Source organism: Caretta caretta, chromosome 13 (genome assembly GCF_965140235.1).
Source record: "Caretta caretta isolate rCarCar2 chromosome 13, rCarCar1.hap1, whole genome shotgun sequence".
Classification (NCBI taxonomy): domain Eukaryota; kingdom Metazoa; phylum Chordata; order Testudines; family Cheloniidae; genus Caretta; species Caretta caretta.
Genome location: NC_134218.1, coordinates 38,870,077 through 38,894,727, shown reverse-complemented (window position 1 = coordinate 38,894,727; position 24,651 = coordinate 38,870,077). Strand labels below are relative to the sequence as shown.

Genomic DNA, 24,651 nt, shown 5'->3' with positions numbered 1-24,651 from the left:
GAGCTGTACAATGCATTTTATTCTACAGTCTGGGAAGCGGGGATGGGGGGCCGACGCTGATATACAGAGAATGGGGTGGGTCGGGGAGCAGAGTCTGTCAGTTGCAGACAGGGGGCGCCTGGGGGGGTCACGGGAGTTACTCCTCGTTCAGCCCCTTCTGCAAAAGAACAGAGAGAGAGAGAGAGTGTGTCAATATGAGGGCAAAGACGTGGGGAGGGGAGAAGGGAGGGGAGAAGAGGTGACAGGAGAAATGGGGGAGAAGAGGAAAAAAGGGGGTGGGGGGTCAGAGGAGGGGGAGGGGCAGCTCCTCCATGGCTCACCTTGGCTCCGATGTCCCGGCTCTTGGCCCGCATCTTGTTGACCTGGGACTCGGCGATGTCAGCCCGCTCCTCCGCCTCGTCTAGCTCGTGCTGCACCTTCCGGAACTTGGCCAGGTTGGTGTTGGCTTGTTCCTCCTGCCAGGGGAGAGAAATCGGGGCGTTACCCTGTGGAAGTGCCCGCTACTGGGTCTGCAGTGCAGCCCAGAGTTCAGCACAGCCAGGCCCCTGCACTTACCTGGGTACTGCCCCAAGGCAGGGGGTGCCTGTCCCACTCGGGACACAGAGAAGAAAATGGGATGTGTTAACCTGTGGAACTACCCACCACTGGATTTCCAACAGATAAGGGCTCAGGGAAGGTTAGGAGGGGGCCAGCCCCCCTGTACTGATTGGTTACAATCCATCCATTCTTCCATTTTCTCATCCAACCTTTCCATCAACTCTCCACCTACCCACCCACTCAACTGTCCACCTGCCCATCCATCTGGGTTCTGCGGCCCGGAGGAGGAGGAGGTCTGGATTCCAGAATGCATCATGGGGAGGATCTAGAAGTTCTGGACACTCACCGCCTCCTCGGCCTGCCGCTTGTAGGCTTTGACCTTCAGCTGGAGTTTGTCTACCAGGTCCTGGAGACGGATCAGATTCTTCCTGTCCTCCTCAGTCTGGAGAGATGGGAGGAGAGGGGGGAGACATTCTGGATTCAGCAAGTGGCTCTGGAACCCAGCTACTCAAGAACCATGGGGGGCTAGATTAACACCCAATCTCCGTTTGTGACCATAAGTCTACGTGTGTTACCTGAAATGGGGGTGGGAACAAAAGAGCCCCACAATTATTCTAGACCTGTCTAAAACTCAAGGGCTGCTGGGGCACTCTCGATCTAGAATTAAAAAAGCCAGTGGGAGGGGTGATGGTTTTTAGATCCACCATGTTCTAGACCAAAAGCCAAGCCAGTTAGGGGTTGGTTCTAGAGCAGGACTGGATAAGAGCCTGGCTCTAGAACAGCATGATGGCTGGGAATGCTGAGATACTCCAGGTTGTTATTGTATAATACGGGGGTAACACATGGGAATTTCATGCAGGGTTCGAGACTATGGAATGAATGGTGTTCTTGAATCTGGCTATGGAACACAAGGCTAATGGGTGTGCTGCACTCTAGAACCTATTATTCTAGAACAAGTGAGGGAAGTCTATGGCCTGTAATATACAGGAGATCTGGCTAGATGACCTCAATGATCCTTTCTGGCCTTGGATCCATGACTCTAGGTCATCTATGGTCGAGCATAGATCAGGTTATGTTCTCTGCCACATGTCCCATGTTCTCGAGTGGATAGCTTGTGTTCTGGTGCAGAGGTTTCTGGAACAGGATGTGCTCACCTAGGTCTACAATGATTAGTAAGATGTTATAGACAAGGCAAACAATTCTGTAGCATGTGTCTTGAGTGCAATGTTCAAGTCCTAGTGTGGGATGGTCAGAAGCCAGGTATTTGTGATGCAGAACAGCTAGGATTATGTTCTGGATAGGACCATACATGCCCTGGGGCATGTTGTGATGAAGTGGAGGATGGGCTCAGAGAGATGCAGTTCCAGGAGGTGGAAGGTCTTAACCCCCAAGAGAGAGTGGATCCCCGAGAAGGGCTGTCACACTGAAGGGGGTTCCTCCCAGGGACTGCACGGGGCCAAGAATGGGCACAACCTGTGAGTCCATGACATGTGTCTTATGTTCTAGAGCATATGTAACATGTTTGGGGGCAGGCTACTTGTGTTCCATGCCAGACAACTCATGTTCTAGAGTGCAAGTTCTGGGGCACGCACTTTGGGTTCTAGAGCACACATTGTGTTCTGAGGCATGCAACTCGTGTTCTGGATCATACCATTTGTATTCTGGATTGCAAGATCTGCAGCTTATCTTATTTCCAGACCCACCCCCTCCCGGCGGTACCTGGTAGGTGAGCTCCTTGATGCGCCGCTCCGACTTGCGCAGGCCCTTGATGCTCTCCACGTTGCGCTTCTGCTCCGACTCCAGCTCGTTCTCGAGCTCCCGGACTCGCGCCTCCAGCTTCTGCAGCTGCTTCTTGCCACCCTTGAGGGCCAGCTGCTCGGCCTCATCCAGCCGCAGCTGCAGGTCCTTGATGGTCTGCTCCATGTTCTTCTTCATCCGCTCCAGATGGGCGCTGGTGTCCTGCTCCTTCTTCAGTTCCTCTGCCATCATTGCCGCCTGCCAGCCAGAAAGAAGAATCATTCCTGCCCCCCTGAGACAGCCAGTCCCCCCACTCTGGGGCCAGATCAGAGCCGGCGCCTGCGGGAGGGGAAAGGCCCCATGTCCCATTCCCTAGCACTCACGTCGGTGATGGCTTTCTTGGCCTTCTCCTCAGCATTCCTGCACTCCTGCACGGCCTCCTCCACCTCTGTCTGCAGCTGGGACAGATCCGCCTCCATCTTCTTCTTCTGGTTGATCAGGCTGGTGTTCTAGATCAGTGGGTGAGGAGAGATAAGCTCAGAGGCGGCATTGTTCCATCAGATATAGACATGATTTCCTGACATCTCAGGATCAGGGCCATCTGAGCTCCTTCCTTGGTGGGCTAGAACCTGATGCTGGCAGGTCTGTTCTAGATTTGCCTCTCTGGGAGAAATGCCACTCCCTAAAATGTTCTAGCCCCTTGATCTTGAATTAAATGGGATCAGGGGGTGGTTGTTGAGACCCAGGTTCTAGATTGGCCCAAAACCAGCTGGTGGAGTGAGGTCTGTACAGGCACCAGACAAATAAGAGACTCTTGTCTCTCACACACAAAGCAGTGACTATTTTCTAGACTTATCCCACTCAAAATGGGCATATTATAGACTATTATTTGCACAAAAGGAGTAATTATCATATTCTAGACTGCCACCCCACCCAAATGTTCTACATTATTGCCCCAACCAAATGGTGCAGTGATCCCATTCCAGAATGCTATTTTACCTGACCAAGACAAGTTCTAGATAATTTCTCCAAGCAATCAGGACATTGGCCATATTATACACATATTCTAGACTATCACATCACTCAAAACTGTTCTAGACTCTTAGTCAGACGAAACTTCTAGATGATCATTCAGATCAAATAAAGTGATGTTTATATTTCAGAGTATTATCCAAAACAAATAAATGGCCACCATGTTCTAGATGACTATGCTGAATGAACTTGGCAATGGCCATCTTCTAGACTACTATCCGGAATGTGCTGACCTCTAACCATGTTCCGGAGCATCACCCAAAATCATTCCTGTCGTGAATGAACAGGGAAGCCCATATGGTTGTGATCTTGTGCTAGGTTGTTTCCCAGACAGAGTGGATATTCTAGACTATTATCCAGAACAAATCAAGTGGCAATCATATTCTAAATGGTTATCCAGACACAAAAATGGCAGTATTGATGCTCTAGACCACTTCCCAGAGCAAACAAAGTCCTGTTCAGGTTCTGGATTACAATCCAACCCCAACACAGCAGCACCCACACTCTAGATTATGGCTGTCATGTTCTAGATCACTCTCCAGACCCAACAGGGCAGTGTCAGTGTTCTAGGCTCCTGTTGTGAATGAACAGGGAAGCCCACATGGGTCAGTGACGGGAACCGCTGCTGGGGCCAGGTTCTCTGCAGTGGCCCGAAGAGGGTTCGACTCTAGGGGTCAGATGTCAGGGGTCCCTGTCTCTCTGACCTGGGTGTGGAGCAGCTGGACTCTCTCGCTGGCTTCTATCAGCTCCTGCTCGGCCAGTTTCCGGGCACGCTCCGTCTGCTCCACCACTGCCCGCAGCTCCTCCAGCTCGGCCGTCAGCAGGTTGTTCCGCCGCTCCACAATCGCAATGTTCTCCTTCAGGTCCTCATTGGCCCTGACGACATCGTCCAGCTGGATCTGGGTGTCCTGGGGTGGAGGGAAACAGGCCATGAGTGGGGAGACAGGGCATGGCTAGGACCCTCCCCTCCACAGCACAGCACCCCCTAGGGCCAGGCTGGGAAACAGGGAACCACTGGGACCCCCCCACAGCATAGCACCCCCTGGAGGTACCTTGAGCAATCCCTGCAGCAGCTTGACTTGCTTCTGGGCCTCGGCCGCCATGCGGTTGGCATGGCTCAGCTGGATCTCCATCTCGTTGAGGTCGCCCTCCATTTTCTTCTTGACCCTCAGCGCCTCGTTGCGGCTGCGGGTCTCGGCGTCCAGCGAGGTCTGTAGCGAATCCACCACCCGCAGGTGGTTGCGCTTGGCCTGCTCCATCTCCTCATCCTTCTCCGCCAGCTTCCGCTCAAAATCTGCCTTGAACTGGCTAAATTCCAGCTGGGCCCGCAGGATCTTCCCCTCCTCGTGCTCCAGAGAGGCCTGGGGAGTGGAAGGGGGGAAGGATGAATGAGTGAGAGAAAAGAGAGAGAGAGATTAATACATAAGAGAAAGAAAGAAAGAAAGAAAGAAAGAAAGAAAGAAAGAAAGAATATATTCAAGGAAGAATTGAAAAAGTGGCAGACAGAAGAAAAGAATTAGTGAAAAAAGCAAGGGTGGATGAAAGGGGAAGACCAGGGAAAGGGTTGGAAAGAGAGAGAGGGAAAATGAAATCAGAATAGGCAGAGCTGGTGCTGGGGTGGGGGTGTTTCCCGGCTGACCCCCATGCTGCTCTGGGAAAGGGTGCTCGGCCCGTGCCCCTCACCTCAGCCTCCTCCAGCGCCGCCTGCAGCTCCATCTTCTCGGCCTCCAGCTGCTTCCGCACCTTCTCCAGCTCATGGATGGTTTTGCCGCTGGTTCCCAGCTGCTCCGTCAGGTCTGAGATCTCCTCTGTGGGGGCAGAGAGACTGCGCTAAGCAGGAAGCAAGTCATGGCTAGGGTGGGAGATTGTCCTACCCCAGCCTGGGGCCAATGGGTGCTGTGCTGCAGGGACTGGGGGCAGGGGGTGCCGGGGAAGGGGGCGGGGAGTCTCACCCTGTAGGTTCTTGTTCTCCCTCTTGAAGGTCTCCAGATGCTCCAGAGACTCCTCGTAGGCGTTCTTCAGCTTGAAGAGCTCGGTGCTGAGCGACCGCGCCTCCTTCTGTGAGGACTCCAGCTCCGTCTGTGACTCCTCGAACTTCTGCTTCCACTCGGACAGGATCTAGGGGGTAGGGGGTGAGAGAAAGTCACTCCAATGGAGAAAACTCCCTGCTTTGGGCCCCTCTCCCTCCTTTCCTCTAGCTTTTCATTCCTTCCTGCTTTCTCTTTCCTCTGTCTCTCCCCCTTTCCAGTCACCCATGTCTCCAGCCCATATCTGACAACTGAGCTAGAATGTATCTTAAGACACGCTGGTTCTTGATTTAAAGATGCCAAGTGAGAGAGAAGCCACTGTCGGCCTACGCTGGCTGTTCTAAGGGTTAATTCCTGTGCCCATGAAAAATGTGTACCTTATTTCTAGTCTGAACATGTCGTGCTTCAGATTCCAGCCACTGGGTCTCGTTCTCCTTTGGGCGTTGAGATTTAAGAGAGCCCTACCAGAAAACCTCTTACCTAGGTAGATCCTTGTAGACCACGATCAAGTCACCTAGGAAGCTCTGACATATTGTGGACCATCTGGTCCCGCCATCTCCGACAGGAGAACGAGGTGGGAGGGGGGTGGAAATGTTGACTTTTCAGGGAAACAAATATTTTTCACCTCTTAGCAACCCAAGTCAGAATGTTTTCTGCTGAAAAATACCCAATTGTTGGTTGCCGAAAACTATTTTTTGCCTTCCTTGGCTCTGTTTCATTCATTCTTTGGCTCTGTTTCATTCACTCGTTCTTTATTTGGCTCTCTCTATTTTGTTTTTTTTCCATTTTTCACTCCATCTATTTTTTGCCTCCATTTAAGTCTCTCTTTGCTCTGTTTCATTCATTTGTTCATTGGTTTTTTATTCAATTTTTCTTTGGCTCTCTCATTCTTTCTTTTATTCTTTGGCTGTACTTCAGTCTCTCATTCTTTGGCTCCTTCCCTCTAGTTCATTTTTACTTTTTTTCCATTTTTTTTGCTCTATTTTATTTATATTTGGTTTTGCTTCTTTCTTTCCTTGGCTCTATTTCATTCTTTCTGTGCTCTGTTTCCTTCTTTATTTCCCTCCTTTTAGTCTTTCTTTCATCTATTTCATTCATTCACTCTGTTTTATCCCTTCCTTCCTTCCTTCCTTCCTTCCTTCCATTTAAATTTTTTTTTGGCTTTGTATTCAATTTTTCTGCGGTTCTACCTCCTCCTTTCTTTCTTTCCTAGGCTCTATTTAATTCATGCTTCATTTCTTTAGCTTTGTTTTATTCTGTCTTCCTTTGGCCCTGTTTCATTATTTCTTTGCTCTACTCCATCCATCCATCCATCCATCCATCATCTCTCTCTCTCTCTCCCCCAGCCCCACCTTGTCGAAGTTTCTCTGCTTCTTGTCCAGGGCGGCGGCGGCGGCGTTCGACCGCTCCACGTCCACCATCAGGTCCTCGATCTCATTCTGCAGCCGGTGTTTGGTCTTCTCCAGCGATGAGCACTTGGCGTTCACGGCCTCCACGGCCTCCTCCGCCTCCTGCAGCCGCTGCGCCAGCTTCTTCCTGCCACCGGGGGGCGACAGACACCATCAGCCACCGAAGAGCAACTTGAGCTCTTCCCCACCTCCCTGGGCCTTGGAGTTATGGGGAGTTCCCAGCAGAAAAATGCCCGTGACACTGGCCTGATGGTCTAGACTATTCTAGACAAGTTCCCCATAGAAAATTACCAAGACACTGACTTGACATGTGGGATTCTTATATTCTAGATTGCTCTAGACCATTGTAGACAATCTCCCAGCTGTACATGACCAAGACACTGGCCGGATGCATGGGAACCTTATGTTCTAGACCATTCAAGGCAAAAAGAGTTTCTTGTCCATGGTGGGGACTAGAGAGAGACACACACACCTGCACTTCAGGCAAGACGGAAGAAAATAGGAGAGATGGCGGGAATGTGGAACCAAGCATAAGAGAGGATTAAATGAAAGGATAAACAAGAATGAACAGGAAGAACAAACAATCAGGAAGAAAGAAATGAACTGAAAGAAAGGACAAGAAGGAGGAAAAACAGGAAGATGAAAGGAAGAAAGAAAAAGAATGAGACAAACAATAAAAAGGGAAAAAAGAAAAAACAGAAGGAGTGAAAGAAGGAACAAAAGAATGAAAAAGTATGAAAGGAAAAAAGAGCCGGCGGATGAAAGAACAAACAAATGAAAAGCCAACAGAAAGAAAGGAAGCAAGAGAGATGGGAAGACAGAACAAAACAGGGAATGAAAGAACAACAAAAAGAAAGAAAAAAATGACAGAACAAACAAGAGAATGAAAGGAAAAAAGAAAGAATGAATGAGAGAAACAAGAGGAGCGGATGAAAAAAAGAACAAAAGAATAAGAGAATGTACAAAAAGATAAAAGAGCAAGGGAACGAAAAGAAAAAAGGAGGGATTGAATGAGAGGGGGAAAGAAAAGAGGAATGGAAGCACAGGGTAGTGGAAGGGTTCTAGACCGCTCTAGACAAGTCCCCAGCAGAAAACATCCAAAACACTGGCCTGCCACGTGGGATCCTCATGTTCCAGATGGCTCTAGAGCATTCTAGACAAGTTCCCAGGAAGGGGGGAAGGCAGGGAAGGGGACGGTGAGAGGGAAAGCCGCCCAGCACTCACTTGGCCTCCTCCAGCTCCTCCGTCCGCTGGATGGCGTCCGTCTCGTACTTGGTTCTCCACTGCGCCACCTCGGAGTTGGCCTTGGAGAGTGAGCGCTGCAGCTCGGCCTTCGCCTCCGTCTCCTCCTCGTACTGCTCCCGTAGCAGGTCGCAGTCGTGCCGGGCCGACTGCAGCGCATGGGCCAGGGCGTTCTTCGCCTGGGGCGGGGGACGAAGAGCTCTGCCGGTGCCCCTCACTCCGCACCCACAGCCCCCTGCTAGCCCAGCCCTGGGCTCCTCAGATCTGCCGGTGCCCCTCACTCCGAACCCGCAGCCCCCTGCTAGCCCAGCCCTGGGCTTCTCAGATCTGCCGGTGCCCCTCACTCCTGACCCAGAGCCCCTGGTAGCCCAGCCCTGCCCCCACCCCAGCTCTGTGATCACTCCTGACCACAGACCCCTGCTGGCCCAGCCCTGGGCTCCCCCCACTCCCAGCTCTGCCGGTGCCCCTCACCCCTGACCCGCAGCCCCCTGCCAGCCCAGCCTTGCCTTGGCCTCTTCCTCCAGTTGTCTCTTGAGATCTTCCAGCTGCTGCGTGTACGTCAGCTTCCCCCGTGTCAGCTGGTTGACCAGCGCATCCTTCTCATCCAGCTGCCTGGCCAGCTCGCCTGGGTGCAGGGCAGAAGGAGAATAGGGAACCATCCTCCACAAGGACCCCCCCCACCCCCGTGCACGGGGGCCATGAGGGGGGCTCCCAGAAGTGTGGAGGGAGGATCCATCATATGGAGTGCAGGGGGTTGGGAGAGAGCTCTTGGGAGGTCCCTCAGGGAGGGGCAGAGGGTGGGGAGGAGGGTTAAAGGGCTCAGGGGCTCGTGCATGGTGTGTGGGGTGCAGGGGGGAGGGAGGGGACATGGGGGGCGAGGAGGGGGCTCCCAGAGGGCACATCCCTCATGGGGTGCTCAGAAGGATGTAGCAGGGCTCTCAGGGGCAGGTGGGGGAGTCCCAGGGACATAGGGGGCAGGAAGGGGGGGTCCCAGGTTTGCAGGGGATACCAGTGGTGCAGGGTCCCAGGGGTGTAGGGGGATGGGGGCATCCCGGGGGGCAGGGCAGGGCTTCCCCACTCACCATTCTCAGCCTGGAGCTTGGCACGCTGGGTAGTGAGGTCATTCACCATGCGCTGCCCCTCCTCGGACTTGGTCCTGTGCTCGTTCATCTGATCCTCCATCGTCCGGCACAGCTTCTCCAGGTTGGCCTGGGGAGGGGGAGATTTCAGGGCGGTGAACGGGGGGGAAGAAATCAACGGGAGAATGAAGGAGCGACAGGAAAAGGAGACCCCGAAAAGACAGGAGGGCGGGAGAAAGCGAGGCACCTCCCGCTGCCGCACTGGCCCTGCCCACGAGCTTCGGCCCCGCCTCCCTGCCTTTGCCGGGCCCTCATGAGCACTGGAGGAGCAGTGGCTCCTCCCCCACTGATGCTGCCCTCACAGCGATGATTGGCCCTCCATCCGGAGCCCCTCCCCCTCCCCGTGGCTCCTCCCCCTCCATGGGCCTGCCCCCTGGGCACCTTGGCTTTGAGCAGCTGCTCCAGGTTGGAGCTGATGTCGTCCAGCTCCAGCTTGAGCTCGCTCTTCTCCTTCTCCAGCTTCTGCTTGACGCGCTGCAGGTTGTCGATCTGCTCGCCCAGCTCGGCCACCGAGTCGGCGTGTTTCTTGCGCAGGGTGGCGGCCGTGGCCTCGTGCTGCAGCGTGGCCTCCTCCAGGTCCCGCCGCATCTTCTGGAACTCCGCCTCCCGCTTCTTGTTCAGCTCGATCTGCACCGAGGTGGCGCCGCCCGCCTCCTCCAGCCGCTCGCTGATCTCCTCCAGCTCCCGCGACAGGTCCGAGCGCAGCTTCTCCACCTTGGCCCGGGCCGTGCGCTCCGCCTCCAGCTCTTCCTCCAGCTCCTCGATGCGCGCCTGCAGCCGGAGAGAGACCCATGGGCTTAGACAGGCCTAGAACATCTCACATTCTAGAGCAGGCAGGAACACGTGGGGTAGAGGAGCAAAGATCCTCAGCCAAATCTAGAACATGACATATGCTAGATACGATAGAAAAGTTCTAGGAACAAAGGTCATTAGCCAGATCTCAGACACCCAGGTTCACATACAGCATGTAGACATCCTAGGTCATGGGAAAGACTCCTTTGGGTTCCAGAAGGAAAGGACCAGTAGCGAAGCTACGGGGGGCAGCGGGGCAGCGGCCGCTCCCCCACCGGGCAGATGTGCCGCCTTTCTAATTCTTTGGTGCCTTTTAAATGTTTACTCACCCGGTGGCGCTCCGGGACTTCAGCAGCACTTCGGCGTCGGGTCCTTCACTCGCTCCGGTCTTCGGCGGCATTGCGGTGGGGGGTCCCTCAGCGCTGAAGACTGGAGCGAGTGAAGGACCTGACGCCCAAGTGCTGCTGAAGACCTGGAGCGCCGCCGGGTGAGTACCAGGGGGTGGTGCCTTTTTTATCTCTGCTCCCCGTTCTTTCCACCTGGCTACGCCACTTTAAAGGACCTGAACTGGGTCTACAACATGCAGCGCCAAAGGACAGAATGTAGATGTTCTAGATCAGGGAAAGCATGTGTTGGTGGGGACTCTAGAAGCAAGTGGCCTTAGCAGCATCTAGAGCACCCAACGTTGAAAACGACTGGTGGACATTCTAGAACAGGGAAGGAATAATATGAGTTCTGGAGATTCCCTGTTCAATCAGGAGAGAGCTCAGATAACCAATTTCTTTAAACAGTTCAAGACCCCACTGTGCCAAATAAAACACATAGATGTTCTAGATCATTATAAAAGTAGTCTAAGTTCTAGAAGCAAAGGAGCATAGGCTCAGACCCATATGAGGTATTCTAACTTTTGGGCATGCTGTTCTACAGCAGAGAGGAAGAGAATTTTCCTGAGAGACAAAAGAGGGGACCCTGAATGTCTCTATTGGTTCTAGACTTTCGATGAGCTTCTCCCTCCTAATTCTAGACCGAAGAGAAAGGAGGGGAGGGATTGTGGAGACACCCACAAGCAACACAGAGTAAAGACTGGAGAGGAGATGAGCACTGAGATCATCCTGCTACCACAGCCCAGCTAGGTGGGGAGCATTTCTATACCCCAACTCTGGTGATGTACAAGCCAGCCTGCCTCACCTGAAGCTCTTTGAGCTTTTTCTGGAGCTGGGCAGCTATCAGTTGCTCATCCTCGATCCGGGCATTCAGCGCACTGAGCTCAAAGTCTTTCCTGAAGGAGACAGAAAACAAGTTCTCTTTCTGGATCTGGGAGGGGAGTGGGGTCTAGTGGTTAGAGTGGGAGGTTGGGAGCCAGGACTCCTGGGTTCTACCCCTGGCTCTGGAGGGAGTGGGGTCTAGTGGCTAGAGTGGGAGGTTGGGAGCCAGGACTCCTGGGTTCTACCCCTGGCTCTGGAGGGAGTGGGGTCTAGGGGTTAGAGTGGGAGGTTGGGAGCCAGGACTCCTGGGTTCTACCCCTGGCTCTGGAGGGAGTGGGGTCTAGTGGCTAGAGTGGGAGGTTGGGAGCCAGGACTCCTGGGTTCTACCCCTGGCTCTGGAGGGAGTGGGGTCTAGGGGTTAGAGCAAAGAGGCGACACAAGGAGGCCCCTACTTTTTCAGCTTCTCGTCCATCTGCTGCTTGTCATTCTCCAGGTCCATGATGCTCTCCTGGGCCAGTTTCAAATCCCCTTCCAGCTTCCTCTTGGCCCGTTCCAGGTCCATGCGGATCTTCTTCTCCTGCTCCAGGGAGCCCTCCAACTGAGAGAGAGAGAAAGAAAATGAACCCAGGAACCCGGGGTCTGCTCAACAGGACATTTTTAGTGGGAAACCCCCCAGTGATGTATCGCCCTCCATCGGAGACACTCTGCTCTGTGTCCTCCCAGGCACCCTCCCTGGACCCCAACTTGGATCCCTCAGAGATAACCTCTCCAGACACAACATCCCCCAGAGTCTAAGGAGTCTAAGGTGAGTAACTAATAACCTATCAGTAATGCCATCTAGCTCCTTAGCCCCATCCCCAGGCTGCTGGTACTTACATCATCCACCTGCTGCTCCAGCTTGACCTTGGCTTTGCTCAAGGTATTGACCTTGTCCTCCTCAGCCTGTAGGTCATCCAGCGCTTGCTGATGGGCCTCCTGCAGGGCCTTCTTCTCCTTGGTCAGCTTGGCTATTATCTCATCCAGCCCGGCCATCTCTTCTGTCAGGTTCTTCACCTGCAAGTAGATAAATCATGTGGGTTTAGATATAGGGTGGCCCAATGTGCGAAGCTCAATGTTGGAGATTAGTGGCTTAATGGCAGGATGGAGGGTTTGTGGCCACTTGACTCAAACCAGCAATCCTTGAATCCACTTGACGAACCCAACGCAATCATCCCTCAGGCCACTGAACCAACCCAGCCAGTCTTGAGAACTCTCAGTATAACCAGGTCTCAGGCCATGAAATCCAACCCAACCCAACCAACCTTGTGGCCACTCTCCTCAGTCCAACTAGCCTTGATACCACTCAACCACAATAGTCTTGAAGCCACTTATCACAAATCAAACTCCCGTCTCTGCCCTCACCTTGTTCTCTGTCGCGTGTTTCTCCTTCTCCACCTTGGCCAGGGTCAGCTCCAGGTCGTCAATGTCCTTCTTGAGCTCCGAGCACTCGTCCTCCAGCTTCCTCTTCTTGGCTGTCAGCTCAGCATTCATCTCCTCTTCATCTTCCAGCCGCTCCGTCTGCTCTTTCACCTTGGCCTCCAGCTGGATCTTGTTCTTGATCAGCTGGTCACAGCGCTCCTCAGCATCTGCAAGATTGTCTTGCTCCTGAAAGGAAAGAAGAAAAAGATGGAGAGAATGAAGGAAAGAAAGAGTGTGATGGGTTGATAGGTGAAGCATGGGGTTCAAGGATAGGGGAATCCCTTTTTATAAGCCTATAGGGCAGAAGTTGGAGCTCCTTCATGGGCGTCAGGGAGGATTAAAACTGGGGGATCTCCATCATTCATGGCCCAACCAGCCTTGAGGCTCCTCAACCCAACCTCACTGACCATGGGCCCAGAAGGGTCGGGGGGGAGGAATGCTTCCATCACTCACAGCCTGCACTTGCAGCTGGAGATCGTTCTTCTCCTGCAGCAGAGAGACCATCTTCTCCTCCAGCTCCTTCCTCCGGGCCTCCGACTTCTCTAGCGCCTCCTTCAGGCGCCCAAACTCTTCCTTCATGGTCTGCACAGGGGCAGGGGAAGGATTAGACCAAAAGGAACATATAGGCCAGTATTGGCCCATCTCACCCCACCTCACTACCCTGGACCAGAGCAATGAGCCCATCTAGCAGTATTTATCTATGAACCCATCCATCTGACCACACATATATTCCCCCCTTATCATAGAATCATAGAATATCAGGGTTGGAAGGGACCTCAGGAGGTCATTTAGTCCAACCCCCTGCTCAAAGCAGGACCAATCCCCAAATAAATCATCCCAGCCAGGGCTTTGTCAAGCCTGACCTTAAAAACTTCTAAGGAAGGAGATTCTACCACCTCCCTAGGTAATGCATTCCAGTGTTTCACCACCCTCCTAGTGAAGAAGTTTTTCCTAATATCCAACCTAAACCTCCCCCACTGCAACCCTTCCTCTGTAATATCCATCCATCAGTCCACCCACATATATATCCCTCCATCCCTCCCTCTGCAAGATTCATCCATCCACCTGATCTACAACTATGCTAAACAGTAACCGTCTTTTCCATCTCCCCTTGAGCAAAATAATTTCCACTGCCAGAGTGAAACCAGAACTGAACCCACCATCCCAGGTGAGCAGCCATCTGCATTGGGCTGCCTTCAGTTCTTTCTTCTGAGCAGCTACATTTGACCTAGAACCCAAGTAAATTCCCCAAATGGTTCCAGTTAACCTAGAAACCAGCTGAGGGTTTAGTGGCTTAGAACAAAGTTGTGTCTTGCATTTGGCCTAGCTACCAGCTCCTTTTCCTAAGTAGTTCCAGTTGACCAAGAACCCAGCTGCTGGTTGTATATGATCTAGAACACATCCCTGAAGCCAATTTCAGCTAACCCAGAACGCAGCTCCTCAAAGTGAATAGACCCAATTGAACTAGAATGCAGCTGGAGCTGCATGTGACCTAGAACCCAGATTATCAAACCAAACAGTTCCAGATGTCCTAGATCACAACTACAGGCTAATTCGACTTAGAACTCAGTCCCTCATCCCAATCAGTTCAAACCAACCTAGAACCCATCTAGGGATCTAGAACCCATCTCTATCTAGAACCCACCAGAGGTTGTGTTAAAACAAGAACCCAAGTTTGTTACATTAACCTAGAACCCAACTCTGCAAACGGTTGACATGACTGACTTGCATTTGACCTAGAGACCACCTCTGTCCCTGAGCAGTCACAGCTGAGCTAGACCCCCATGCAATTGCCATGGGCCTAGCGCCCACCTCTGTCTCCTGAGCTCTTTCAGATAATCCAGTTCCCCAGGCCCACTGCAGCCCCTACTCCCACCCTTTGACCTCACCTGCATCTCCTTCTCCGTCTCAGCGCTTTTCAGGAGTGGTTTGATCTTGAAGTAGAGCTTCATCCAGGGCCAGTTCTTCACCCCCATGAAGGCCCGGATGTTCCACTGTATAACCAGCAAGGAGTCCCTGGCAGGGAGGGAGGCCACATGAGCTGGAGCTGTGAACTTCCCCACAGCAGTGCCCCAGCCAGAAATGGCTGCGAGCTTCCCTGCAACAACAATGGCTCCTCTGACGCCTTTGCACCCCATCCTACCTGCGTTCCAAGATCTTCTTGAATTCAATGCGGGAGAGGAGGCCCCGGGACTGGGCCTGGATGCGGGTGATGATCCGGGCGAGCCGCTCGTCCCGCATCTCCTCCAGCAGTCCCAGCAGCCCAGCCTTGAAGAACACCTGGGACAGCCAGTGAAATATGTACATCAGCCCAGCGCCCCCTAGCACCAGGCTGGGACCCCCACAGCCCAATGACCCCTCGCACCAGGCTGGGACCCCCATGGCCCAGCACCCATGGCCCAGCACCCCCAGCACCAGGCTGGGAGACAGGGCACAGTTGGAACCCCCCCGCCCCAGCACAGTGTCCCCTAATGCCAGCACAACTGTATGGTCCATGGTCCCTGGGGGTGGTGGCTAGCTGGGACCCTGCCCCCCACAGGCTCCGCCCACCCACACAGGCTCCTCCCCCTCACCTTGGTGTGCCCGAATTTGTACTGGCTGGAGTCGATGTCGAGGGAGCCAAGCAGCTTTTCCGCCCCCTTGCGGCTGTCGATGAACTGGCCCTCAGGGATGGCCGCTGGGTTCAGGATACGGTACCTGCGGGGAGGGGATCGTTAGAGACCCTGGATCTCTGAGCTCATCCCGTGAAACTGCGAGCTTCCCCTGCAGCAGTGCCCCCCTCACCCTGACGCTGCGAGCTTCCCCTGCAGCAGTGCCCCCTCACCCTGATGCTGCGAGCTTCCCCTGCAGCAGTGTCCCCTCACCCTGACACTGCCAGCTTCCCCTGGAGCAGTGCCCCCTCACCCTGACACTGCCAGCTTCCCCTGCAGCTGTGTCCCCTCACTCTGACGCTGCCAGCTTCCCCTGCAGCAGTGCCCCCTCACCCTGACGCTGCGAGCTTCCCCTGGAGCAGTGCCCTGGGGGGGCAGACCCACCTCTGTCTGAAGTCCCCGTAGAGGATGCGGTTGGGGAAGCCCTTCCTGCAGATGCGGATGCCCTCCAGCACCCCATTACAGCGCAGCTGGTGCATCACCAGGGGGTTGTCCATCACCCCTGGGGTCAGGAAAACAGGGGGGTTAGTGATGGAAAGGGTTGGAGCCTGGCAGCCACAGGCCCTGCCTTTACCTCTTGGCCATGTCCCTTGCCTCTGGAGAGGGGGTGGATAGGGAGCTTTATTCATGCAAATAAAGGCCCTGCCCCTTCCCACTGAGCCATGCCCCCGTGCCCTTAGCCCTGTCCGGCTCCTTTGGGGAGGGATTGATTTGGGTGGGGGGCAATGTATGCCCGTTAGGCCACACCCACTCTGCCCTTTAGGTAGGGACAGACGTGGAAGGGGGGCCCAATCTATAAACCACGCCCCCTCAGCCACAGGGAGAAATGGAGAGTGGATAATTTATGCAAAAAATGAACACGCCCCACTTCCTCTTAGCCCTGCCCCTCTCCTTTAGCCAGGTCCCCTCACCTCTGGGGAGGGATGGAAGGCAACAGAGACAGGACAAACCATGCAGACATACTCCCCACCCCCTCATGATTTAGCCTTCAGCCCTTAGCCACACCCCTCTCCCCTTAGCCATGCCCCTACCCCTTTAGGACCGCCCTCCAGTCCTTAGCCACGCCCCCTCCCTCGGAACAGCCCTGGGGAACCATGGAGCCTGTGACTTCCCCTCCCCCCCCCGCAGGGGGTATCACGTGCCTGGAGACTTTGTCTCATTGGGGATGATGCAGCGGACGAAGTGGGGGTGAGTTGAGCGCAGGTTTGTCATCAGCTTGTTCAGGTTCTCCTGGGGAGGGGGGGAGAGAGATGGAGAGAACAGGACAGAAAAGGCGGGATGGATGGATAAAGAGAATGAGGCAAAGAGAGGCAGAGGGAATGGAGAGAACAAGAAAGGAAGGAAGGAAGGAAGGAAGGATGAAGCAAGAGAGGTGAACAGAGTGAAACACAGAGAGAAAAACAGATGGATGGAATGAGACAGAAAGGGAGGCAGAAGGATGGATAGAATGAGAAAGCAAGAGTCAAGGACAAGCAAAGAAGAAAGAACAAGAAAGAGAGCGGGACAAAGAAGGTCTGTTAGGAATCTCCTCTGGCAGAGCTGATCCCACAGGAGATCTGAACCCTACCTCAGCCGCCTGCCCCCGGACCCCCTTACCCTGTGCAGTGCTGAAACTGTCTGGAAAGATGAACCCTTCTTCTTTGATCCTTTCCCCTTCCCGCCTTCATGGGCTGTGCGGGAGAGAGACCCACACCCATCAGAAAGGGAATGGGGATTAGTGGTTACAATGAGGGGGAAGGTAGTGGGAGCCCAGGACGCCTGGGTGCTTTCTCTGGTTATGGGAGGGGAGTGGGTTCTGGTGGTTAGAGCAGGGGGGCTGGGTCTTACCTGAGTCGGCCCCAGCGTAGTTGGCGAAGAGGAGGGCAAGGAGTTTGAGGGCGGATTTCTGGTACAGCCCCACCACCGTCTCATTGAGGGGGTCCTTGTTCTTCTGCAGCCAGCCCATGATGTTGTAGTCCACCGTGCCGGCGTAGTGCATGAGGGAGAAATGCGCCTCTGGCCTGCCCTTGATGTTCCGCGGCTTGCCGAAGTTGCCTGACTTGCCCAGGTGGTTGTCATAGAGCTTGGCCTTGAAGGTCATGTCCGTTGCCTTGGGGAACATGCACTCCTCCTCCAGGATGGACATGATGCCCATGGGCTGGAGGACAGAGACAACTAGGAGTCACCACAGGCAAACAGCAAAGGATTAGGGCTGTCTCTCTACCCTTAACTCTGCCCCTCATGAGAGACAGACTTCAATTCTGTGATCATGTGCTGCTTTCCCACAGGACCCTGCCTCAATTAGCACCTGACCTGGCCCGGCTCTGGGGCTGAACCAGTGCTGAGTCTGCCAGACCCTGCCTCCTTCCGCGCCTGGCCCCAAGCCCAGCCAGGCCTGTGTCTGCCAGACCCTGCCTCCTTCCGCGCCTGGCCCCAAGCCCAGCCAGGCCTGTGTCTGCCAGACCCTGCCTCCTTCCGCGCCTGGCCCCAAGCCCGGCCAGGCCTGTGTCTGCCAGACCCTGCCTCATGCGCTGCACGAGTTGCAAGGCATGGAATGAATGAGGCAGGGGCTGCAGGATCCGAAAGGCCAGTCTTGGAGTGAAGCAGCTGAATGCTGCCCCAGAAAATTAGATTCTCTCCCTGCCAAATTCTTGCAGGCCCTGCCTCAGTGTCCAGAGTGCCCCGAACTCTGACCTGGAAACTGACATTGTAATTGACGTGATGTGGCTGTGGAAAAGGCCAATGTTCCAGATCCCTAAATGGCCCCCTCAAGGATTGAACTCAGTCCTACTGCTTGTCAGGACAGGTTTTTCCAGGAGAGATAGGGAGGTTTTAACGCCATTGGACAAGGCACTGGCAAAACCTCATCTGGGATCCGGTGAGCAATTCCGGTCACCTGTTCCAGAAAGAGGGCTTCCTTCCAGGACAGGTGCCGAGCGAAGGACTGCCGGGACAATCGGGGGAACGGAGAGCAGGTCTTATAGGAGGCAAATGAAAGAGCTGGGCCTGTTTAGCATCAAACACAGACTGAGAGGGGATCTGGCTGCTCTATGAATACATTGTGGGAGGGAGACACCGGCGGGGGAGAAGAGCTGATGAAGTGAAAGGAGAACATCGGCACAAGAGCAAAATGGGATGAACTGGCCAGGGATCAGCTGAGGCTGGACATGAGAAGCAAAACCTGACTGCAGATCCTACTCCAGTGGCCGCGACGGAGGCGTGGAGGGTCGCGATGGAGTGGCGGCAGGAGGTACCTTCTCGATGAGGTCTATGCAGGCCTGCAGGTCCATGCCGAAGTCGATGAACACCCACTCGATCCCCTCCTTCTTGTACTCCTCCTGCTCCAGCACGAACATGTGGTGGTTGAAGAACTGCTGCAGCTTCTCGTTGGTGAAGTTGATGCAGAGCTGCTCGAAGCTGTTGAACTGGGGAGGAGATGGGGGAGCAAGAGACGAGTGAGAACAAAAAGTACCTCCTACTATGGTGAGACCATAGAGGCATCTGGGGGAGACATACCAGGGTGTAACTACACCTGCCAGGTGATGCTTTTCCATAGAGCCACCTAATGGAGGAAGGGAGGAACTAAACCACAACTAGCACTCCCTACAGCACCTTCTGCTGGGAGACGCTGGAGCTGGGGTAGCCAGGAGCTCCCGCACAGCCAGTGCCCCTGCCCTGCTCCCTACAGTGCCCCCTGCTGGGGGAATCACTTACATCGAAGATCTCAAAGCCAGCAATGTCCAGCACCCCGATGAAATACTGACGTGGCTGCTTCGTCTCGAGGGTGTTGTTGATCCTGGTCACCATCCAGCCGAACATCTTCTCATACATGGACTTGGCTAGGGCTCCTACAGCATAAGCTACCTGAGGGATGACAGATGAACTGGTTACCTATTGCAGGCTGGGAGGGTGAATCCCAGGCTTGGTGGTCCCTGGGCATGGATCTCCACACTCTGGACTGAACTCATGAGTCCCATTTCCAATTATCCAGGCTCAATTCAGGTGAAAGCAAGAATGAAAGAAAAGAATGAGACACAGGGAAGAAACAGTGAAATGGAAAGAAAGAAAGAAAGAAAGAAAGAAAGAAAGAAAGAAAGAAAGAAAGAAAGAAAGAAAGAATGGCAGTTATGATGGAAAAATGGAAGTTAGGATGGAAAATAGAGATGCAGTAGTGAGAGAAGGAGAAACACGCAAAGTAAAAGAATAAAAGAAAGAAAAACACTGGAAGAAACTGAGACAGAAAGCATGGAAGAAAGAAAGGGAATGTGAAGGAAATAAAAGAAATAATGAGACACAAAGGAAGAGTGAAAGAAAAAATAAGACACAGAAAGAGGAGAGGAAAGAAGGAGTGAAAAAGGAGAAGGAAGGAAGGAAGTGGGGTCTCACCTGCTGGACAGTCTGCCCCTTGGTCACATACTCATTCCCCACCTTGACCCGTGGGTGAACAAGCCCCTTCAGTAGATCTGACGAGTTCAACCCCATCAGGTAGGCAGATTTGTCCGCCTCTGGAAAAACAAAGGAGACAATGTTTGTCTTCCATTCCCCCAGCCCTGGGCATGACCAATCCCCACCCTACATTGGCCCCAGTCGCCACCAGTGCCCACCCTCAGTGCCATCAGGCTCGGCCTGCTCCTCGCGTTGCTTCTGCTTGAACTTCATGTTCCCAAAGTGCATGATGGCGCCTGTCAGCTTGTACAAAGAGTTCTTCTCCTCCTGAGTGAAGCCCAAGATGTCAAAGGCGCTCTGTGTTGGGAGAGGGACAAAATGTCAAGGCTTCCAACTGAAAAAGAGACAGCAATGGCTTCCCAGGCAGTGGTCCCTTGAGAGTCTTCCCGGTCCCCTGCTGCCCCTGGCTATACTCACATCAGTGGCTAGCAACTCTTCAGCATCATCGATGGACGTCACCGTGGTCTCTCCTTGGGAGATGAAGGCGTAGTCATATGGATTGTTGGTCACCAGCATCATGTCTGCAGAGGGAAGGTGATGGTTCACGGATGGACACAAGACCCTTGTCTATATGACGCATCTGCGCAACTCAACTCAGTGAAAGAGTGAGGATGCCACTCAACTGAAACCAGCTCAGCAAGGAAAGGTCAAGGACTTGGGGCCACTCAGTTCAATTCCTCAAGACCTGAATTCACTCAACCCAACATGAGTGAATTCACTCAGACTCAACAGGACTTGAGGACACTGAATTCAGCTCTTCTGGATTTGAGGGATCTCAGCCAGACTTGAAGATGCTAAGCTCAGTCTAACAAGACTGGACGCCATGCAACTGAACAAGATATGATGCCTCTAAACATACTAAGATGTGAGGATGCTCGGCTCATTTCAAATCAACACGACAGAAGGTCACTCCACTCTACTTGCAAGACTCAAGGGAACTCAGTTTAAGGATACTAGAGTTCATCATCTCCTCAAGACTGGAAGGGATTCAATGCAAGGGTACAAGAGGTCACTCCACTTGAATCAGACTCCAGGGAACTCAACTTTACTTAAGGATACTAGCGTCCAGTCACCTTAACAAGCTTTGTGGACACACCACTCAACTAGACCAACTCATGTAGACACGAGGCTGTTCAGTACAGCGCAAGCACAAGCTGCCTAGGTTGCTGAAGATCCTCACCCAGGAGTTCTGGCTTCTTGTTGGACAGGATCTGGTAGTAGATGTGATAGCTCCTCTCGGATTTGAGCTGGAAGATGACCCGGGATTTTTCCAGGAGATCTGAGGGAAAGGGGGAAAGAGTGGGTTAGAGAGAAGGTATGGGGAGAGGCAGAGAACAAACATGAACCCATGAGCCATGGGATGGAGGCAGAGAACATTGACATTTATCACACTCACAGGTCTCTATATCAGCTGAAGCCAACTTCCCCGTCGCCCCAAAATGAATCCGGATGAATTTACCCTGGAGAGAGAGGGAGGGAGGGAGACTGCTCATGATTAGGGGCTAATATAGCAGAGATAGCCCCATGGACTCCAAACACAGACCCCTTCCCCCGGCTCCCACAAGCCCCAAAACTTTCTTCCCCACAGCCACCCACCCCGTACACGGCCCTTCAGACCTCAAACCCCATAGACAGACACAGAGACTTCTCCCCCAGATCTCCCACCTGACATACAGCCCCACAATCTCCTTCCCTATAGACTCTCCCATCCCAGACACTGCCCTTCAGACTCCCAAACTCCATACACAGCCCCATAGATCCCTCCCCCAAAGACACCTTCACCCCACATACAACCACACAGACCTCTCCCCCCAGACATATAACCACACAACCTTCCCCACTGCCCTCACCCCATAACCTCCTCCACTGACCCCCACATCTGAGACAACAGCCCCACGGCTTCCTTCCCAGAGCTCCCACCCCAGACACAGCCCCACATACTACTCCCCCAGCTCTCCACCTCCACCCAAATTCCAGGATACTCACGAATCGGGACGAGTTGTCATTCCTCACAGTCTTGGCATTGCCAAAGGCCTCCAGGGCAGGATTGGCCTGGATGATTTGATCCTCCAGGGTCCCCTGAAGGAGGAACATCACACAGATGAGGGAAAAGGGAAAAAGAAATAATTAGAGGAAAGAAAGGGAGGAGTGAGACAAAGAATGGATGATGGGAAGAATGAGAAATAGATGGATGGACATACGGACATATGTGAGGATGGACAGACAGACATGGGGATGGATGGATGGATGGATGGGTGAACAGATATAGGAATGGGACAGATAGATGGGTACAGAGTTATGGGGATGGGGATGGATGGATGGTAGCAGATAAACACAAGGCCAGGGATGGACAGACTAGTAAAGGGATGGACAGATGGACATGGGGATAGGCATAGGCGGATGGACATGGGGATGGATACAGGTGTAGATGGATGGTTCAGATAGATGGGTGGAGGCCACACCTTGCTCTTGTCCACCTGTTGTTCCTTCTTGCTGCGGTCACTGATGGCTGCGATGACAGCAAAGTACTGAATGACCCGCTTGGTGTTCACGGTCTTCCCCGCCCCGGATTCTCCGCTGGGGGACAGGAGGGGACAGTGAGACACAGCCCCTCCTGCCTGTGTCCCACCCACCCTGAGCGCTGGAGAAGCTGGAAGACTCCATGCAGAATTCAGGGGTCAGGACTTCAGAGAGGGGGCGGGAAAGTTAAAACTTTAGCAGGTGGGGCTAAGACTTGAAGGGTAGGGGCTACAATACAAGAAGGGCTAAAACTTTGGGGGGTGGGATCAGACTTCAAGCGGGCTGTTAAAGGTTTTGGGGTGCAGTGATTTTGTGGGAGGGAGGGGGAAGAGAGGAGGGGATGGCGTGGCACTCACGTGATGAGGATGGACTGGTTCTCCCGATCTGGAAAGAAGAAGGGGAGGAGAAACAGCATTAGGTGGATAGAAGCTACCTAGCCCCATTCTGCCCACCCCAGATCAGAATGGACATCCTGTACCCATCCACATGTGCTGGTGGGCAGAGAGGGAAAGGAAGCAGTGGGATAGGTGTGCAGGTTAGGGGTTCATGGTTAGGGATATAGTTAGGGATAGAGACTATGGTTATGGCCAGGGGTATATTTATGGTTATGGGTATAATTAGGGATAAGCTTATGGATAGGAGTATAGTTAAGGTTAGGGTTATATTTATGGTTATGGCTGGAGTAGAGTTAAGGTTAGGGTTATAGTTATGGTTAGGGGCATAGTTAAGGATAGGGTTAGGTCCCTACCTGTCAGCATGTTCTGATAGGCATTGTCAGAGATGGAGAAGATGTGGGGCGGGGCTTCACTTCTCTTCTTGCCCCTGTAGGCGCCCACCACCTCTGCATTATAGACTGGCAACCACTTGTAGGGATTGACTGTCACACAGAACAGCCCCGAGTAGGTCTGGAGAGGGGAATGGGATGTGAGGGGGGGAAGGATGGAGAGAGGGAAGATAACAGAGACAATGCCTCCTCCCCTCCCCAGTGATCCAGGAAAGGAAAAAATGACACCACCCAACCTCCATCTAGAAGAAGAGATAATGCCACCCAATCCCAGTCTAGAAGGTGAGGCAACCCCCACCAATATGGAATGACACTAACATCCTTGATTTAGGAGCGGAGTGGAAGCCCTTCTTTCTCCTTCTCTAATGCTCCCCCCACAATCTAGAAGAGACATTGAGTTTCTGCTCTAAAATGGCTCCAGTGCCCCGATCTAAACCAGTGACTGAGTTTCTTTACTAGAACGGCTCTAACCTAGAAGATGGAGAGAGTCCCCAACCCTCTGATCTAGAAGATGGACTGATTTGCTGATGAAGAATGGCTCTAAACAGAGCCACTGGATGGGCTCCTCTGATTTAGAACGTCTGGCTCCAGAACGGCTCTGGATGTAGAGCTCCCAGAAAAACTACAGCCCCGATGCAGGGGTGGGTTGCACACCATGGAGGTCCAGGTATTTGGTCCTTCGCTCAACTAGGGAGGCCGGGGAAGGGAAGCTGGCAGAGCCCAGCAGGGGGCACCCCCTCCCGACTCACGTAGATCATCCAGGCAGCGTATCGCTCCTTGAGGTTGTAGAGCACGGCCGGCTCGTGCAGGAACGTCAGCATGGCCATGTCCTCGATCTTGTCGAACTTTGGCGGGTTCTGCTGCATGATCTGATCCTCCTTCACCGTTATCGTCTGCAGTGACACCCCCCAACACACACACCGGGTGGCGTTAGCGTGGGAGACCATTGCACAAAGAGGAGGGCTGAGGAGGTGGGTGCCATCTGGGGCAGGCAGCCCACAGAGGAACTGGGATCCGCCTCCAGGGGGCTCTGTAGGGATGGGAGGGGCTAGAGGAGTTGGGGGTAGTGGGGAGTTTATGGGGGGGAGTTTGGAGGGCCCCTGAAGTGAACTCATGAGGGGTGGGGGCTGGAGGGGGGGTTCCCTGGAGGAGGAGGTGGGGTCACTTGGGGGTTTTGAGTGTATGGTGTGGGGGAGGAGCAGTCATCCCTTCTTGAACGGGGGACCCAGGAGGTGCTGGGGGGCACCATGGAGGATGGCATCTGGAGCCTGTCGGGGGCGCCGTGCTTAGGAGCAGTGACACTGGAGGGGGGCAGGAGAGAACTGTGTGGATGGAGCTGTCTGGGGCACCCCCCCGCCCCCCGCTCCTCCGCACCTGGCCACTCTCGGTCTCAGCGGTGATCTTGCCCCCTTCCCGGGAGAGGAGCTTGGCCTTGACAAACTCCTCCTTGACGTCCGGCACGAAGATGTCCTTCTTCAGGTCGAAGGGCCGGGTCTGCGCTTCGAGCCGCAGCTTCTCCGACTGGCGCAGATAGGGGGCAGCGGTCCCAAACTCAGCCATCTCTGCGTCCGACATGGCAGGCTCTGCGGGTGGCAGTGGGGCAGTGGGTGACCCAGGCCCCTCCTCAGCCACTATTCGAACCCACGACCCTGGTGTGCTGTAGTTCCCTGACAGACCGCGAGGGGCAGAACCC

General features: G+C 53.8%; 1 protein-coding gene across 1 annotated transcript; it reads right to left on the bottom strand.

Moving 5' to 3' along the window:
* Positions 1-24,533, bottom strand: MYH7 (myosin heavy chain 7). The gene is made up of 39 exons (XM_075118959.1): positions 24,333-24,533; positions 23,708-23,851; positions 22,923-23,079; positions 22,531-22,558; positions 22,117-22,231; positions 21,641-21,733; positions 21,051-21,114; positions 20,835-20,933; positions 20,072-20,175; positions 19,813-19,951; positions 19,595-19,713; positions 18,923-19,072; positions 18,463-18,633; positions 17,057-17,366; positions 16,826-16,899; positions 16,372-16,459; positions 15,614-15,731; positions 15,152-15,275; positions 14,722-14,858; positions 14,468-14,594; positions 13,032-13,160; positions 12,522-12,764; positions 11,997-12,173; positions 11,573-11,718; positions 11,104-11,194; positions 9,505-9,894; positions 9,067-9,193; positions 8,491-8,609; positions 7,967-8,163; positions 6,686-6,869; positions 5,259-5,424; positions 4,990-5,114; positions 4,359-4,667; positions 4,011-4,214; positions 2,658-2,783; positions 2,257-2,532; positions 884-979; positions 321-455; positions 1-157 (listed from the first exon to the last, which is right to left on the bottom strand). Exons 1-39 carry the CDS (start codon positions 24,531-24,533, stop codon positions 137-139), a joined length of 5,823 nt encoding a protein of 1,940 aa, XP_074975060.1. The 3' UTR covers positions 1-136.
* Positions 24,534-24,651: the final 118 nt, after the last annotated feature.